At 40.8% G+C, this 19,554-nt stretch overlaps 1 protein-coding gene across 1 annotated transcript in view; it reads right to left on the reverse strand.

Moving 5' to 3' along the window:
- BMX (BMX non-receptor tyrosine kinase) overlaps positions 1-18,734 on the reverse strand; it is a 42,847-nt gene extending 24,113 nt beyond the window's left edge. Inside the window, exons 1-6 of the mRNA XM_016202935.2 lie at positions 18,689-18,734; positions 11,167-11,313; positions 10,209-10,313; positions 8,332-8,413; positions 3,262-3,381; positions 1,010-1,074 (exon numbers count right to left, since the gene is read on the reverse strand). Coding sequence (XP_016058421.1) covers positions 1,010-1,074; positions 3,262-3,381; positions 8,332-8,413; positions 10,209-10,313; positions 11,167-11,313; positions 18,689-18,691 — 522 coding nt within the window. The 5' untranslated portion in view covers positions 18,692-18,734. The remainder of the gene's footprint in view (positions 1-1,009; positions 1,075-3,261; positions 3,382-8,331; positions 8,414-10,208; positions 10,314-11,166; positions 11,314-18,688) is intronic.
- Positions 18,735-19,554: the final 820 nt, after the last annotated feature.

Here is a 19,554-nt window from a genome sequence, read left to right on the forward strand (position 1 = left end):
CCCAACAGCTAAGGGTCAAGACATTTCCTCTGTCATAAAACAACACTTGGATGTGCACCCCCATGGGAAACCCATGAAAGTCTCCCATAAGATAAAGAATCAGGTCCCCGCGGTGCAGCTCAGTGGGTGAGCGTCAACCCAGCAACCAAGAGGTTGCAGTTCGATTCCTGCTCAGGGCACATGCCTGGGTTGATGTTTCTATCTCTCTATCCCTCTCTCTTCCTCTCTCTCTCTAAAAAAAGGAATAAAAACATATTTTTAGAAAAACCAGCATTGGAAAACTGTCTTACCAAGAAGCCACCACTACCAAAGCATGATGAGACCAACCATATATGACTGTCTCTTTTTTAGTAGACTTGCTCTTCCTGGGCACCAACCCTGAAAGGGTCAGAAATCTCAGCCTCTCCACAACCCTTTCCCCAAAGCAGGCTATCCTCTGAGCAGACTTGAGCTCAGTGAAGGGGGAAAGATGCTTGAAGTTGTGTGATTATAGCACTGGATGGGACAATTAGAGGCTGTTCTCATTACTATTGGTAATTGGGAAATTTTATGTCATCTGAGAGTGACTAGAACAAAGTCCATCAAGTGGCTTTGAAAGGATAACAGAGAGAAAGAATTATGTTCTTTTCTGCTAGTGCCCTATGGGGTCCCATTCCTTCACTAGGATACTTCATGAGGCAGTCTTGGCCATACTGGTGGTAGGACAGGAATGACAGCTAGTAACAGCTGCCTCTTATATGGGATGCTATCTCTCACATGCACCATTTTTTAGTGACTATTTATGTGCTTACAGGTTAGAAAATTGTCGTTATTAAATATAAAAGTACAAAATGCTAAATGTTTCTGTATTTGAATTTATTATTTAATATAGCCATTGCTATTGGTGATACCTCACAGTTTTTCTCTCTTTGCTGGTAGTCTGAAGGAAGACCAATTTTCTAGTCTTGAATCTGACAACTCAACTTATTTAATATATCCTCATCATGAGAAAAATGAAATGTTGACTTACCAGTCTCTCTGGGAAGGCGGGAACTCTTAGTCTCTCTTCTTTCGTTGCAACATGCAGATCTGCATCTGAAAAGTAAAACCAAGTAATATCAGAACGAACTTTAAATAAAACAAAGCAAAACATCCAATGTTATGAATCAAAAGAACTAGTTTATGTAAGCAACACTGCAGATTAAATAAATTTAGGCACGACATTTTGAGTGATTGTTGCTTTCCTGTGTAACACCCAAAGAAAACCCCACTCCTCCACCATCACCAATATCCTCCCAAAATAGATAAAATGGTCAAGTTCCTCTAAATCCTAAAAACTATTAATTTATACCACATTTCCACCTTGCATTTGAGAAGCATATATCTAATCCCTTGGATAGGACCTATGACCCTAGGATTCAGAATCCATGTCTGACTTATCTTTAATTGGATCATACAAGATGCTTATAAATAGATGACTTATAAAAAAACAAATCTATTTCATGCATTTTTCTGTTCTTATGATATTTGTTGATTTCTTTTTCTACTCATATATGTAGATAGATGTCCAGGCTGTGAGTGTGAAGTCATTATATGCCTTATAAATGGGGTGGCCATGTCGTTTATTGACCAAACTGTAACATCCCTGACAGTGATAAGTTGGCTTTTCATATAATTATGCCAGGTCACCAGCTGCAGAATGAGACTGTCCCAAACAAACGGGGGTGTATGGTCAACTTACTTGTAGGACACGTACCCTGGAAAGAGGGTGGTCCAGGGCATTTTGGAGACAGAAGGAAGCGAAGACACTCAACTGTTTCCTTTCTGTGCCCGTGGGCTTCCCTGTAGCTCAGCAAAGGAGGCCAAGGGAGTAAATTACACTTGGGCAGATAAACAATATCACAGCTGCTTGTGAGCCATAATACCTCTATATTCTGCAGTTTTCTTCAGAGGCTGGCAAACAGCCTGTGGCACCTAAGACACATGGCAGGTGGCATCCAGCCCGAGTTTAGGAAGATAGTCCAAAGGCAGGGCTCTCTGTGGCCTTTCTCCTGCTCTTCCCCTGGGAGTTAGGGCATGGTCACAGCTACAATCTGTCCTGCTGGGTAATGATGTCAGACCATGGACAGAATAATTGTGGGAAATGATTAATGCTGTAAGAAGACATTACTCCTCAGCCCCTCACAGTGGAGGGAAGATCTACATACCGTAAGTTCTGAATAGTTTCATTAAATTACTGTAATTCAAGAGTATAAAGGGCAATGTGATCTAATTAAATACATATTCATTGTGTAGTCTAATTGAGATAGAAAACACAATGCATATTCATTGATTTTGTTGTAAAATAACCAGCAGTAATATTAACATAATTATCAGATGTCAATACTGTTGTGAAGTGAATTTAAATAACATTTCATATCTTTGTGTGTTTTACAGTTTATGAAGTGTTATCACACAGCTGATCTCATTCATTTCTTTAAAGACATTGTAATCCAAGCAAATTTTGTCCAGGCTGCTAAAACTGTTTTTATTTATTGACAACTTCATGTTAGTCAACAATGATAAACTAAACTAATATATATATAAGACTGCCTCATGTAAGTATCCTGGTGAAGGACTGGGACTCAGGGCACAAGGAGAAAGCAACATAATTCTCTCCCCCCTTTATCCCTTCAAAGCCTTTTTTTCTATCCCCAGATAAAGTCTCAGGCAGATTTCCCTGGGAATATAACTGTGGATAGAACCCTTCACTACTGTCTCTGATGTTATTAAGAAATCAACAAATATGTAGAGAATAGCAAGCTGCTTTAAATATATCTCTTCAAACTTGGCCATCTATCATATACACTGATTAAAAGTGTCACTTCAATTTTATCCATTGACGTATTTTTAAAAATAATTTATTTTTAGTTTATGATTTAATTTATGAACCACGGTGATATGTTCACCACACTGTACCTATTTGGAGTTTATCTTAAATCAGTAAGAATCATAGGAGGGAATAAGCATCTCCTTGCTTGATTCATGATTGAAATTTGAAAAATATTTCTCACGGAGTGAGAGAATGACAGATGTTAATTGTTATTATTTTAATAAACATGACTCAACTGACCCTAGAATTAGACTTCATTTGCCAGATAGCATCTTTGAGGCTGAAATTTCATGATGCCAACCAGTCTGGCACATCTTGTTTTCCTGAACTGGCAAGCTGTTCTGGCATGTGGCAGGTTTGCCTAATGGGGCACCGTCCACCCAGGGTCACCCAGTAGAGGGGTCACTTACATGCTTCCCAAAGAGTACATCCCGGGGCTGCTTTGCAGCTCTGCTGGCAGCACAGGAACTTCCCATCCACGAAGAACCCACTGTGGTACTTGATCAGCAGGTGGGGGTTGCCCTTTATCTCTGGGGAGCAGGCAGGAAGAAAACACATTCAATAAGCGCTGTTATCACAGAACAATGAAGACATCGTTTTTGCCAGCAACCAGGGTAAGAGCAAATGGTTCCCAAAGGATATATCTTTCACTTTGAAGTTCAAAAGCCAGAAAGAAAAATCTAACCATGTATATAATGAGAACAACACAATAACATATCAGTCTTTTAAAAAACTGGTATAAAACGCATATACAGATCAGCTTGGTGTTAGGATTTTAGAATACATCCAGAAAGGAAGTAAGTGGGTTACAGCACATGCATGTTGTGCTCTTGTGGCTGAAAGAGGCTGGAGGGTAAGACTAGATCTTAGCAAAAAGGGAAGAAGGTTCTAATAAACATATATATTCCCCTCCATGTTTTATTTTGAAACATTTCAAACATACGGAAAAGTCGCAATAGTACCATGAATGTCCAGGTACCCTTTACCCAGATTCATTTTTTTTTTTTTTACATTATATATATATATTTTTTATTTTTCAATTACAGTTTACATTCAATATTATTCTGTATTAGTTTCAGATGTACAGCACGATGGTTAGAAAATCATGTATTTTACAGAGTGGTCCCCCTGATGTTTCGAGTACCCACCCGGCCCCATACAAAGTTATGATGATATTATTGACTGTGTTCCCTATGCTATACTTTACAACCCCGGGACTGTTCGGTAACAGACAATTTGTACTTCTTTTTTTTGGTTTGTTTTATTTTGTTTTTATGTTCTGTTTTTTTTTTCTTTATCGTTATTGTTGAGCGTATTACAGGTGTCCCATTTTCCCCCCAATTGACCTCCTCCACTTCACTCCCACCCCCTCCCCAGGCCTTCACCCCGTCATTGTCTGCATCCATGGGTTATGCATATATGCATATAACTTCTTTGGTTAATCTCCTCCCACTCTCCATCCCCCTTCCCTCTTCCCTCTGAAATATGATCGTCTGTTGCCTGCGTCAATGTCTCTGGATCCATTTAGTTCGTCAAATTCTTTTGTTCATCAGCTTCTTCTTAAAGAAGACCCTTCAACATTTCCTGTAGTGCTGGTCTGGTGGTGATGAACTCCTTCAGCTTTTTCTTATCTGTGAAGCTCTTTACCTGACCTTCAGTTCTAAATGATAGCTTTGCTGGGTAAAGCAGTCTTGGTTGTAGTTCCATGTTTTTCATCACTTTGAATATTTCTTGCCACTCCCTTCTCGCCTGCAAGGTTTCTGTTGACAAATCAGCTGACAGTCATATGGGTGCTCCCTTGTAGGGATCTGCTTTTCTCTTGCTGCTTTTAAGATTCTCTCTTTGCCTTTAACCTTTGGAATTTTAAATATGATGGGTCTTGCTGTGGGCCTCTTTGGGTTCCTCTTGTTTGGGACCCTCTGTGCTTTCTGGACTTAAGTCTATTTCTTTCCTCAAGTAGGGGAAGTTTTCTGCAATTATTTTTTCAAATAGGTTTTCAATTTCTTGGTCTCTTTCTTCCCATTCTGGCACCCCAATAACACGAATGCTGGGCCTCTTGAACTTGTCCCAGAGGCTCCTCATACTATCTTCATATTTCTGGATTTTTTTTTCTTTTTGCTCTTCTGGTTGGGTGCTGTTTGTTTCCTCATGTTCCAAATTGCTGATTTGATTCTCAGCGTCCTCTACTCTACTGTTGATTCCCTATAACTTATTCTTCATTTCAGCTCGTGTAGCCTTCATTTCAAATTGGTACTTTATTATGTTATCGACTTTCTCAGTTATTTCCCTAATAGTCTGCTTAAACATCCTTGTAAACAAAATTCTGAACTCTGTATCTGTTAGCTTGCTTGGATCTATTTCATTTAGTTCCTCTTCTAGAGATTTCTTGTGTTCTTTCCTTTGTGACATGTTTCTTTGCCTCCGCATTTTGGCTGCTTCCAGGTGTTTGTTTCTATGTATTAGGTAGAGCTGCTATGTCTCCTGGAATTTGTAGAGTGGCTTTGTGTAGTAGGTGTCCTGTAGGGCCCAGTGGCTCAGCCTCCCCAGTCCCCTGAGCTGGGCCTTCTAGGGGCTCCCCTGTGTGGGCTGTGTGCACTGTCCTGTTGTAGTTGAGCCTTGGTTGCTGTTGGCGTCCCTGGGAGGAACTGACCCCCAGGCCAGTCAGCTGTGAGGACCCGCTGCAGCTACAGCCAGAGAGCCGCTGTGCTGGAGACACCCCCATGGAGCAGGATTTACTTCAGTGGGGCTTTGGTGTTCACCAAGGGCGCCCCTTGAGTGTCACTCGTGGATGTGGCAGGGTTGTAATCCAGCGTGGTCGAGTCTGACCCCCAGGTGCACTGTCTCTGGGGCCTCCCGGGAGGGCACAGTCAGCCTGTGCCAGTGCCTTGCCCAGGGCCCCCCAGCATGAGCTACTCAGCAAACCGTAGTTGGCTGCTCCTTGTGCTGGGCCTGGAGGTGCCCAGGAGAGGCCCAGCTATGAGCCAGTGCAGCTGCCGCTAGTGCCAGGCCTGGGGCCGCTTATCAAGCCGCATGGGGCAGCTGCTGCTTGTCTGAGAGATTGTAGGAAAGTCCTAAGCATGGGATTCGAGGGGCCACTTGCACAGAAAAGCCCCTGGAAATGGCCCGGATGAGCTGCAGGTGGGGAGGGGCGGGGCCTCCGGGAATCACGGGGCGGGGCCAACGGTGAGTCAGGTGCTGGCGACTCAAACATGGCGCCTGCCCGCCGGCTGTGCGGGGAGGACTCGCCACAGGAGCCATGGCCTCCGCCAGCCCTCCTGCCCGGGAGGAAGCCGCCCTCCGCCTCTCGCCCGGATCTCAGGCAGGTCAGTCCCTCCCCGAGTGTCCCGGGTCCTTTCAGGCCGCTGCCCGGCGCTGGGCTCAGAGGGAGCGTCCGAGTGAGTCCGCGCCGGGCCCTTGAGAGGAGCTGCTGGGGCTCCTGCGGCCTCCGTGACCCTCAGGGACAGTCCCCGCTGGTTTCACAGCCTGGAGTGTGGGGACGTCTCTTCCCGGCCTGGAGCCCTGGGCCGGGGCCTGCTGTGGGGCTGGGACCCCTGCTCCTCCGGGAAACCCCCGCCGCCGAGATTCCCTCCCGGGTTTCCCCGCGGCCCCGGGTGTGGGCCCGGCCGCGTCTCTGAATCAACCCTGACCCGCCCGCGTCTCCCCCTCCTACCGGTCTCGGTGCTGCTTCAGCCCCCTGATTGCGGGGCTTCTGTTCAGCTGGGTCTCAGGAGGCTCTGAGGGACGGTGGTTCTGGGTTTTAGTTGTGATTTTGATGTGGTTGCGGGAGGCGGCGGGGGCAGCCGTGACCTGCGCCGCCATCTTGTTTCTCCAGCCCCCCAGATTCATTTTTAACCGTTTGCTACTTTTGCTTTCTCTCTTTCTCTCTCTGTACATACACATTATTATTTTTTTAGATTTTAAATTTATTATTATATTTGCTTGATCATTTGAGAGCAAGTACAAATATTATAACCTAAGTAATGTCACTCACAAATGCTTCAGCATGTAACTTCTGTTAACGAGGACATGCCTTTATATAACCATAATGCAATGATCAAATTCCGGAAATCTAACACAAATACAATACTATTATTTAATATATATGTCATATTCCATTTTCTCTAATTGTTCCAACAATATCCTTTATAATCATTCATTTTCTCCTAATCCAGGATCCAACCCAGAGTCATGGCCTTTAGTTATCTAGTTTCCCTTGATATAGAACAGTTTCTCATTCTTTCTTTGTTGTTCATGACTTTGACCTGTTTATACTAAGGAATTGATGGTTTATGGGGCTACTTTTCTAGGAATATGTGCATATTTTAAAACCCATGGGAATAGGACCAAAAAATCCAAAGAAATGAAATTGTAATATCCGAGTGTAATACCGTGTCTACAACAAACTAATGTCTCTCGAAACAGCCTAGAAACCTACAAGGTCTTAGTAGAGAGTAGTTCAAGAAGAGTCTCTAGGTGGAGAGGGTTGGTTCTACATGTGGCTTCAACTCTTTCCTTCTTGATTTTTTATTCATCTTACAGATTTCTTATTTTGATCCGAGGGGAATTCTGCTCCTCCTTTACAACCCTGACTCAGGGAAGTATATGGAGAGAATAATAACCACTTTGCTGTGTCACTGGAAGGACATGAGAAAATGTATGTAAAGCATCCAGCACAGTGTTTGGCTCAGAGTAGGTGTTCAATAAGCAGTGGGCTTTAGTAATATTATTCCCTTAGTTTAACTCAGCTCAGCTTACCTGAAAAGGCCAGCATTAAAAAAACTTTACTGTTAATGAGAATTAAACAGAAATTATTACAGAAACCACAATGAGTTAAGTTTATAAAACAGTTTCTGACCTTGAGCTTTCCCAGCAGCCTTGCATTTATACTGTACTGGTTAAAAATTTGGATTTGGGTAATTGAATTATGAGCTCTCCATTATTAGGTGTGTGACATTGGCCATGTCTCTTTAACTTATCTGAAAAAATGGAGGCTAATATGACCTGTTTTCACAGAGTTGTCAAGAGGGCTACGTAAGAAAATGTTTTACAAGTACTGGATACAGTAGCTGGCAAATGATAAGTGTTTAATAAGTATTACCTATAACTTTCTATAAACATTCAAAGTACAGTAACTACAGGACCTGACACAACCCCAAGAGGACCTAGACTAGACTTTGCCCTGGAAAGGCAAGCACAGTGGGTGGGGAGCAGGTGGCCTGGCTTCCTCCAAGCTGCTGGGAAGGACAATAGCCTGCTCTGTTGCAGGCAGGGAGGGGGCGGGAAGGGTATCTGATACCCAGGTTTCCCCTATGTAACAATGAGAATGCAAAATGAGGATAAGCACGGCATATTCTCGGAGGTTGGTAGGAAAATCAGTAGATTCTGTCCTGGCATTGAGTCCTTTTACTGTCATGTCTTTCTTCCACCAACCCTCAAAAGAGCTCAATTGGTGACTACCTTTTATGACTACTTGAAATTACCTTTTTGTAATGCTTTCAACCATTGACTTCTGCTCTCTTCATTTGATGCATAGACATACAGAAGCCCATCTTTATAGACAATCTGGAAAGGAGAAGATTTGGTGCATTTACCTCTAATTGTATCATAGTTCACTCTGGTGCAACTGCAAATTTTCTATTATCCAAAAGAAACCTTGAGTTTGCTTATATAATATATCCATTAGCTCTGAAATTAGGTAGAAAAAAATCTAGTTATTTTTATCCTCTACCTTTCATTTTTTTTATCCCAGAAACCTCTACACTTTGGAAAATCACAGCAGAGAATTGGAAAATTAGAAAATGTTAGCTATAACAGGTGTCTTAGGAGTGTTCTGGTCTACCTACCTACCCAGCGCATGACTCTCTTTACAGCCATTTGGAAAATGTTTATCTGCTCTATTCTTAGAAATACCTTCAGGGATAGAATGTCCTTCACTTTTACTATGCCATCCCTGCCAATTTTCATATATTCCGATCATTATATAATTCATGCTTACATCCCTGTTAACTTATCCCCTTGAGTCATGTCCTACCCTAACAATTCCTAGCATAAGTCATTTTTCTATTCCTTAAGACACTTATTTAAATGTTTGAGGATTACGATGTCTCCCAAGATCCTTCTCTAGTTTATTCACTTTTATGGGGAAATAACACAGACCATTTATTAAATAACTACTAGTTTTGGGAATCTTTCCTAGATGCTTAAATATTTTAATCCTGTTTCAGCTTCGTGAAAAATATATGATTATGCCCATTTTGCAAATGAAAAATAAATTCGGAGAGGAACTGAGTATGTTGTCTATGGTTAAACAAATATAAACAGCGGCTAGGAGCTGTGTGGGGCTCCAAGGCCTGTGTTCTTCCATGAGCACACACTCCCCTGGTTTCTCCCAATTGGGTGATGATCGTTTTTAAAGTGGGAAGTACAGATTGTTCAGCAATCAGATTATTTTATTTTATTTCATTTTGGGGCATAGTAGTTTCTCACTAGCACAGGATAGTCTGAACATCAGAAGGGCAGTCCATCTGCCTTTAGATCAGAAAGATAAATATTCATGGTATAATAAAAGTAGGGCTTGACTTAGTTCAAGCCACTTTCCAAGGGTACTGTAGGCACACTCTCCATGGCATACCATTTTAAGATAATACTTCAGGGTAAAATTAAAATGCCTTAGCATGCTGCGCAAAGCCTTTCTGATGTGGCCCTGCCCACCTTTCCAGATTCATCTCTTTCACTCTTTTGCAGGGCTGCTTTATTCATAAATACTGTTGGAGCTCTCTAAACCTGTAATACTGTTTTACCTATGACATCTATGACAAGATGCCTTGACACCTGATGTTTCTTTTGTTTCACTGTTCTTCCTGTTTTTGCTGGGTTCTTCCCCACCCACCTCCAGTAGAAAGTCTCCCTGACCTCTTGGAATGAAGAGTGAAGCTTTTGCTTCCTAGTGCACCATGGTTACTCTGCTGACCTTCACTTTAACACTCACCCTCATTGTGTTATAATGATCTGTAAATGCCTTGAGAACAGGGATGACATTTTATTTCTTATAGTGTGCCTAGTACCTTGTAGCACATTGGATATGCCCGGCAATGTCTGATGAAAGAGATTGTCAGAGCCCAAGGCAAGTCAGGCCACTGGGGCTTACTCACTTTTCTTCCTCTCTTTCTAGTGAAGGCAGATGGGTACATAGAATTTTAGCAAACTGCCCAGCTCCTATCTAGAAATGTCCCAAGCCTTGTCATTGTCTTAATGAATCATTTGCAACATCTTTATTTATCCCCGCTATATTGGCTTCATAATACCAAATATTAAAAGAAGAGCCATGCATCCAATGGAATGTTGCCTCTCCCCTTACCTGAAATGGGTACTGTCTCTCCACAGGGGTCTGCTCCTCGAGATTGACTTTCTCCACACACCTGATTTTCTTAATCTCAATTGATCCTTTTTTGCTGCCTCTTTTCTGAATGAAAAAGCAACAACATATAAGCTGCCTTGTGCGATACACAATGGTGCACAAAGAAAAGCATAAAGTTAAGGTTATGCTTGGGAGGGGGATTGGGAAATGCAGTAGGCATGTGAGACTCATTCCAATTCTTCTATAATAGTCAAAATCCAATTACAGAAGAATATATTTTCAAGTATGAACAGAAACTCATATATGCCTCCCAAAGCAAGTCTTCAGGCAGCACTTAATAATTTTGTTTGATAATCTTGAAACACATTTCAAATTAGCTGCAATGTTGTTAATCTGCTCAGGAAAACCAAGATTTAACTCCACAAAGCATCTTCACTTTGTTTCAATTATAAGACAGTATTTCAGTATTTCTACTGAGGCAGAATTCTCAACTGTATAGAAATAGTCTGATTCCCAACGTTGTGTTAAGGCAGGATTTCTCACTTTCAGCGCTATTTGGGGCCAAATCATTCTTTGTGGTGGGGGCTGTCCTGTGCATTATAAAATATTTAGCAGCATCCCCAGTAGAAGTCAGTGGTACACTACTCCCACCAATTATGACAACCAAAAATGTCCCCTGCCATTGTTAAATGTCCTCTGGGGGACAAAAGCACCCTCAGTTGAGAACCACTGTTCTAATGTGATTTGTAATTTGTCTTTGTAAAGTGAGCCAATGTTTTAAAATCCTTTATTCTTGAATTACTTACACCTTGGTTAAGAAAAGACAAGTGTAATGAGCGCAAGTTGATCTTTACTGTGTAGGCTAAGAAATCTGATACTGTTTCATTGTAATTAAGCACTTTGTGGAGCCTTAAGAAAAATAAATAGTATAAAAACAATGGAATAAATAGGGTCTCACCATTTTGTCATATTCATAGTAGGAGAGGTTTGTTTTGGTCAATACAAAAAGGCGCTCTTTGTAATTATTTGGTGACATTTTCTTCTTTTGCTGTGACCTTTTGAGAAGAAGTTCTTCTAGAATGGATTTTGTATCCATACTGTCGTCCTAAATAAAATAATTAAAATGAGTATTTGCATCATCTAGCTAGGTTCTCTTTTACTTTCATAATTTTCATTCAACGATTTTTCATTCAGGGATAATATAAATAATATAATTTTTAAAGTTAGGTTTAGATTTATAGAGGAAAAGTAACTAAGCAGGCTCTTAACACGTACCTGGGTTTTTCCCTATTGCTTTGGCTTTGACTTTTATAAGTATGCTTAATTTTTATAGTATTTTATGCATTTTACTCATCTCCTACTCTAGATCATAAATTCACCATCTTCATACTACCTTCCAGACCATCTCATCAAAATTCTCCTTATTCCTTGAGCATTCTCTAGGCATTTGTTGAATTGAACTGAATAGAATCAAACTTTTAAAAATTTGAACTCCACACAGCTCACCATGTCTGAAGTAACTGATCAACTGAAATTTCTCTCTATTAACGTGACCAGTTGTTTGACCAAATTATCCAAAGCACTGTGAGACTGATATCATTTTAAATAACACCCACAGTCCCTGATCATGATCAGATCTTTAACATAAAGGACATGGGTTTACTCTTCAATATTTCTGAGAATAAAACATTTTAAATGATGTAAAAAGAGATAAAAAACTAAACAATGGTACTTTAAAAACTAAAAACACTCTTTTCCTCCCCAAACCATGTGCAACATTAAAAGGTAAAGAATTTCTGGAAAATAAATGCATTAATTTTCTGGTGCTACTAAAATTATTGCTTCAACCCTCAGTCTGATATCAGGTCTGATCATGAAAAGTAGTGTTCAGCAAGCAATAGGCCACAAGAGAGAAACTTTATGTTCTTTGCTTTGTGAAATCACATCATTATTAGCAGTCACATGCCTAGTAATTACCATCTTTCTTTGTTTATTGATAATTTGAAGTAATTAACTTTACTTACCTTACGTTAGAGAGAGATGAAGTGTGCTTCTGGCTCCTTAATTTTAACTCTCAAGCTCTAAGCAAAAAGTTACAGCTCTGAAGCACCATCACTCATATTCCCTCTGGCTATGCCAGGGTCATGTATTAGAAAGAAGATATTTGCATACTATTTATCACTCTGGATCAGGAAGCACCCACATGGGCATTGCTCTGTCTGGATGGAGGCAGATGCCAAGTGAACCTGTCCAATTACTAATGGACAGTTCTCACTGGCCCTGGAATGTGGTGAGCCCACAGTGGCAGGGAAGTGGGAAGTATGGGAGACTAAGAAACACAGCTTGGCATTGAACAAACCATGGTCAGGCCCAGCCAGCTTCCATTTTGCTATGGACCATGCCACTCTAGAAAATCAGGGAATCCAAGAAATCAGCTTTAATTATTTATTTACATAGATCAGAAGATGATTAATCTCTCAGATATTCTCCAAGGGCATCATTTGATTTATACGTAGAAGTAGTAATCTAGGCAGAAGTAGAAACAGGAATCTTATCCATTAAATATGGTCACTTTTTGTTTTGAATATTGTTTTATCTGGGGAGGAAAAAAGCACCATAAAATTATTTTGCAAAAGTAGAATGGGTTTATTTTGAGCACAAATGGCTACTATTTACCATGGTCACTATTTGTTTGTTTGTTTGTTTATTTATTTATTTATTTTTGCCCTGAACAGGGCAGAGATCAGGGTGTAGTAAACCCTGCAGGACCTGGGGATGCAGGTAACACATCTACCTTTCACCTTTGTCTCTATTAGAGACTACACACACGCCTATTCAGCTAAGATTATTTTCTATACCCAAAGTCCATGGCTGAAAGAGAATTTGCTTGACGACTTATTAAAAATATGGAGGGTCTACTTTGTGTGAGTTAAAGTCCCCTTTTGGGCATACTTGTAGGGCACTTTTGCCTTTTACTTTTCTCCATTTAAAAAGTGACTAACAAAGCAAAAAGGGAAAACTGAAAACCCTTCTCAAATGTCTTTTATATCCACAGCTAATATATTACTCCTCAAAGCAGAGTGCTGGTTAAATAGGTCTGGTTAGTAGAATTGAAAGTTTACTTTTCAAATTTTTTCAGTTGCTGAATCAATTTGTAACATTAAGAACAGTGTTTTGGAAATGTAAATCCTAGCATCCAAGGTAGTAATCAGCCTTTCCCAGTCCTGCATGATGATTCACACACTTTTGTGTTTATAGACCTTTCACATCCATCACATTAAAGAGTGTTGAAAAAGAAGATAGCATTGGGGGGAATTTCACCGAAAAAGTTAATATGGTGACTCATAGAAACCTCTGACAAATGAAATTCACAAAGTTGCTTCTGTTTATTGAAGGGAAGAACATTGATTAGAAAGGAAGGTACCAAGTTCTCAAGCACATTCTCTAATAAATCTCCAAGGATTTATACATGTTGTGTCTGAAGCAATATAATTTGTCACAAGAATAATTTCAACAAAATTATTCTTTCCAAAATCATGCTCTTTGTGAATTCTTTGGCTTTCATTTTAAACATTATGTGTGATATATGTTTATTCTGCAAAGCCAAGAACTACAGACAAGCACATGAAAAACCCTGTCAACATTTTGGTGAACATTCCTTTAGATTTTTTCAAGTATATACATGCATGTGTTTATTTTTACAAAAATGAGTCCACACCCTGGCCGGTGGCTCAGTCAGTTGGAGTGTCGCCCTGTGCGCCAAAAAGGTTGTGGGTTCCAGTCCTGGTCAGGGCGCACACCTAAGTTGTGGGTTTGATCCCCAGTCGGGGCACATGTAGGAGGCAACCTCAGTGTTTCTCACATCGATGTTTCTCTCTCTGTCTCTGTCTCCCTCTCCCTTCCTGTCTCTCTAAAATAAAAAATTAAAAAAAAATCAATAAACATGTCCTAGGATGAGGATTTAAAAAACCCCTCACATACTGTGTATATGGGTCTATAATCTGTTGTTCTCATATAACAAACACTTGGAGCCACATGTCTTTGAAGTCCTTCGAAGTTCCACTGCTGAAGCTATACTCATGCTTCCTAAGAAACTTGAAGAACCCTGTTTGGATGACACACTTTTGTCATTTCTAGATCAGTTTCTTTTAAGGCAATACCTAGTTCCTTCTCTAGCTTGAACCTGCCTTTCTCCTTCTATTTGCCTCTGTCCCTTTCTTCTCTCTTCTCCTAGATTAGTCTAGATTCTAAATTGAAGACATTTCTGTAGTCTCCCTTCATATAGGAGGTAATAATCAGTGATGACTCAAATGTCTGTCAAAAGACTAGCAAAGTTGGCTCCATCTATCCTTATTTTAGGGAAATTCAGTTGGGAAGATACAAAAACTTTCAAAATAAAATGAGATCTTAAAGCTAGTCTGTATTAACCAGAAATCTATTTTCATAGAGGAAATGGTAAGATTTGGCTGGAATCTCATATCACCACCTACATAAAAGAGACACATCAATTTGCCTACCAAATAGCCCAGGCTACCTATTTCCATAAGCTCATGAAACTAGAAAGAGACTAAGTGCAGGGAGGCAAAAAAACAAAAACAAAACCCCAAAAGCAAAAAACGGACAGAAATCGATATACTATTCTCTATAAGGAAGCCAGCAACCATTGCGTACCCTATAACATGCATAAAGGATGCATGCTGAATTAACATGACTTGGAATCAATAGGGTTATTTAGTATTTATAAGGAAATGATATCATGAGAGTAGGGAGTTCAACTTTGCAGATCTATTCAACACACTTGAATTTGAGCCTCCAGTGTGTTCAAAGTGACAAGGAGCAGGTTTGAGACCAAGGTTTCATAACTGGTTAATATGGAAGGTTGCTGTAGGGTGGGAGACTCCAAAGGCTTGGAGGAGATGATAGTACTGTCATTTGTGAGCTGTGTCACCTGACCAAGCCCTTTCCCTGCTACAGATGTCAGTTTTCTGATCTGTAAAATGAGATGGGCAACAGCTCTTTCAGTTTATGTGACTTAAATGAGAAATCTTATGTGAAAATAACAGGCACACTGTGGGCACGGAATCACGATTTAAAAAGAAGGTGGAAGGAAACAACTCATGTGCTAGAGCAGAGTCTGTTGTCTTTGCTACGAAAGGCCTGAGAAAGGAAAAGTTGTGTGTGTGTGTGTGTGTTTTTTTCTTAAGATAATCAAGAAAGATGTTATGGAATAGAGAACATTAAAATTGGACCTTGAAGGGTATGAGTGATTGTAGTAATAATAATCTTACCTAACATTTAAGGAGGGATCACTGTGTGCCATGCACTACTTAAAGCAGTTAAAAAACACGCTTCTGTTTACTGATCACAGCCATCCTATTGGGTAGGCCAAGAAACCCCCACCCTATGGGGTCGGTCAGAACACCCCCATCCTATGGGGTGAGTTATAACAAAGTCCCCCTGTGGGGTAGGTTGCAACCTCATTTAACAGACAGTAAATTGCCCATGCTACACTGCTAGTGCAGTGGAACTGGGATTTGTATCTAGGCAGCCTAACTCCACAGCACATATTCTTGACCATGATGCTAATGTTAGAGAAGGACTTGCCAGCTATGTAACCCTCCTAATCAGAGAAGGCTCTAACCTAATGCAGGAAGGCAGCCACAGAATATCAAAGCTGATAGGAACCCTAGCAGCCTAAGTGACTTAGCCAGAGCTGCAAAGCTCTGACCTGAGAGACACAACTCGGAGCCAGATTTCTAGTATCCTGTTTGGGGCACTGGCCACTCCATCATGGCAGTAAATAGACTAAAAGAGATCTGTGTGTTCAGCTAAACATACTACAGTCTTGCATAAATTTGAGTATTAACAGACCCATGCAAGGGACATTTTATTGGCAATAACAGAAAGATGTGACCTATAAATAATCTTTCAGCAGGAACCTCTAAGGGTGATAAATAGCAAAACTCTAGCCCACATTTTGAAAATAGGTAAGAACATACAACTAAAAAGTTGGAATGAATTCTAAGTTGTGCAGAAATGGGGCAGGAGACAGGAAAGGAAGGAAGAAAAGCATATACAGTTAAATGGGGTCATTGGATAGTTCCATCAACCAAAAAGCATATTCCCTGACTGGCTCAGGATAGTGCCCTTAAGGCTTTATTCTTTAGAACTGAGACATGAGAGTAGCAATTCCGTACTCTGTTACTTGATTTAGTTATCCTTTCTTGCCCTACATGCCATTTACCTAAAGTGTTTTTAAAAATGTTTTCTTATTGATTTCAGAGAGAGAAAGGGATAGGGAGAGAGAGAAACATCGATGTGAGAGAGAAGCATTGATCTGTCGCCTCCCTCATGTATCCCGACCTGGGACCGAACCTGCAACCTGGGTATGTGCCCCAACCGGGAATTGAAAACCAGCAGCCGACCTTTTGGTGTATGGGACAACGCTCAACCAGCTGAGCCACACCAGCTGGGGCTAGCTAAAGGTTTTGGTAGGTGTCAAGATATTAAAATAATCCATGTTGCAGCGGACGAAGTTGGGGAGGAAAGGAAAGATGCTTCCAGTGAGGAATGGGGGAGGGGGCTGGCAGTGGCTATGACAAAGCTAATTTTCAAATATTTGCCCCGGCCAGGCTTGCTTACCTTCCTGCTAAATAACTGAACAAAATATGATGGTAAATTAAACAGGAACAAAAAGCTAAACTCAGAATTAGGTAAACTGGTTCAAAAGTATAACTCTTAAGATGCTGGCCAAAGACAAGTACCAGCTCCAAAGAACCTGCCAAATCCCACTTTCACATGATGTTATAAAGGAGAGAGAAAGCTACAATTGTCTTGGCATGATATGGACAGAAATCCTTTAACATTGACACTCAAGTTCTCAGCATTTTGAAACACCATATCTTAATTGCTCCAAAATGAATTTATGAAAACCAGATATTTGGGGAAATCCCATTGTTTGCACAAAGAAAGCGAGAATTCCAATTCCATTTTTGTTGGAGGTAAAATTTGTGTTAGATGTGAAATTCATCTTTGAAAAAGTCCCACAGAGCTTTTCTAAGCCCTTCCTTCTTTTCAGCTACCTCTTTCCTTCTGCTCCCTCCCCTTTGCCAGGGCACTCCTCTGGGTACCTTACTTAGGAGAAAAGCAAAATGTGATAAATCTGTGTCCTAATACCTTATGCTGAATTAGTTTAATACATAGCACTTCTGAAGGAATACAGCTTGGTATGTGCAAAAGCAGCCAGCTTTGGTGGGTTCAAATCCCTGCTCTGTCTGCATGCAACCTGGCTGTTACTTAACCCTGCTAAACCTCAGCTTCCCCATCTTAAAGGTAGAAAAAAAAAAATAACCACCTCAAAGGGTTAGGAGGAGTCAAGAGAAAATGGCGGTAAGATGCCTAGCACACTGGTAGATGTTTCAGAAACTCATATCCCTTCCTCTCATTACTCCATAGGAAAATTTTTAAAAAGACCATCGCAAAGTTTAAAAACCAAGTGACCGTCAACATAAACTTTCAGTACTCATCCCCTTTCCCCCAGCTCCTGGGGATAGAAGATAATGGAAGGCAGGAAATGTCCCCATGCATTCTCTAGTCAATAAGCACCTGCTCTGCAGATCTGTTACAAGCTTTCAATCCTGGAACTGGACCTCAAAATCAGGTTGAGCCAGCCCCTTAGTGACTGTGTATTTGTGTCACCAGATTTCTCACAAACCGATGTAAGATGTTACTCAAAGTGTACTCCCTGGACAGGCAGTGTCAGCATCACCTGAGAGCTTGTTAGAAATGCAGAGTCTCAGTTCCCACCCAGACCTACCAAATCAGAATCTGGATTTTACCAAGATCCCCAGGTGATCTGTGTGCATAGGATATGTTGAAAAGCACTGACCTAGACCACATTAGAGTGTACTAATTTTTAAATCTAATGAAATCATCACAGTCCACAAGAATTTTCAAAATTATATGGATGTGGGTATAGCTTAGGCTTCACCTCCCTCCCATCTTTCTATCTCCATCTAAAATACCCCTAAGTTGATTTAGGGAGACTTCAGGAACCCAAGAACAGATATCTGTAGCTAAAATAATATCATAAAAACAAAGAAAGAGAAAAGAAAGAATGACTAACATTTCTTTGCCTTTCAGAAGCAGTTATGAAGCCAATATGAAAAGTCATTGAAAGGTGATGCCTAATATATAGTAAGGAGAAAATCAGACAAAACAACACAAAGCTAGATGGAGCTGGTGGTGATACACACACAACGTAACAGCTGCCCTGAACAAGATTTTGAGCCAGGGACCCCCACGTTACATGGCCCCATCCAAAGTCCTGGAGGAGCCCCAGCAATTTCATATTAATATTTTTTTGTATTTTTAAAAGCTGGCTCCCAAATTTTGTGAATTTCAGGCTCTACAACACCCGTATTCAAACCTGTGTTCCCGTATGACATGACATTGCACAGGCACCTGCTGATTAAACGCACCATTTTGGCTTGTCCTGCCGCCCGGTCCACCGAGGTAAAGTCAGTCTGCTCTTGCAGGAACACAGCCCCAGTTGTCCTCCTTCTAGCAGCAGCAGATTGTCTCACATTTTCCCGGCTGCTGGGTCAGAAATGGCTACATTACTCAGTGCCCCCAAAACATTTATTGTCCTGCAAGGCCTTACACAATCCCACAGGAAACCACGCTCAACACTTAGCCAACACTTGTTGATCTGATTGAATGCAACAAAAACGGAGACAAAAGCATATTTCTTAAAGGTTCCAACTTTGATAACCACGGCTCCTGCTTTTCCCAGGCAGCTCTCGGGTACATGTGATAACCCTGCCTTTGTTTATAGAACTCGATGCTGGAAAGGAAAAGAAAATATTTCTGTAAAACCCCATTCTGACGCTGACTTCTCTCACATAAGTCAGGAAACCATGAGGTAATGCTAAAGTGCGCAGAGGACAAGCAATGAAAACTTCAACTCAACACTGGACAGAAGGAGGCGGGAGAATATATGAGAAAGGGCAGTTAGTATGGCTGAAAAAGCACATTTCCACTGCTTAGATTATTAAAAAATCCAGAAATGGAGAAGAGATAAGTTTTGCTGATGTACCATGCACCAAGATTGTAATGAAAAAGTGTGATTGTCACTTGACATCATTATGACAACATCACAGCTTTCGCTTTATTCTTTCCTCCATTTTCTCTGGTGCACCCTGGCCGTTTACATGAAATAAATCTAATGCCTTATTTTATGCTCTGCTATGGACAGCCAAGAAAATTAATCATCCTACTGGCATGCATTGGCCCACTGTTTACTTATAAATCTTTGGCTACTTTAACTTATTGGTAAACACCTATG

This window comes from Miniopterus natalensis, chromosome X, assembly GCF_054644295.1.
Source record: "Miniopterus natalensis isolate mMinNat1 chromosome X, mMinNat1.hap1, whole genome shotgun sequence".
NCBI classification, from domain to species: Eukaryota; Metazoa; Chordata; class Mammalia; order Chiroptera; family Miniopteridae; genus Miniopterus; species Miniopterus natalensis.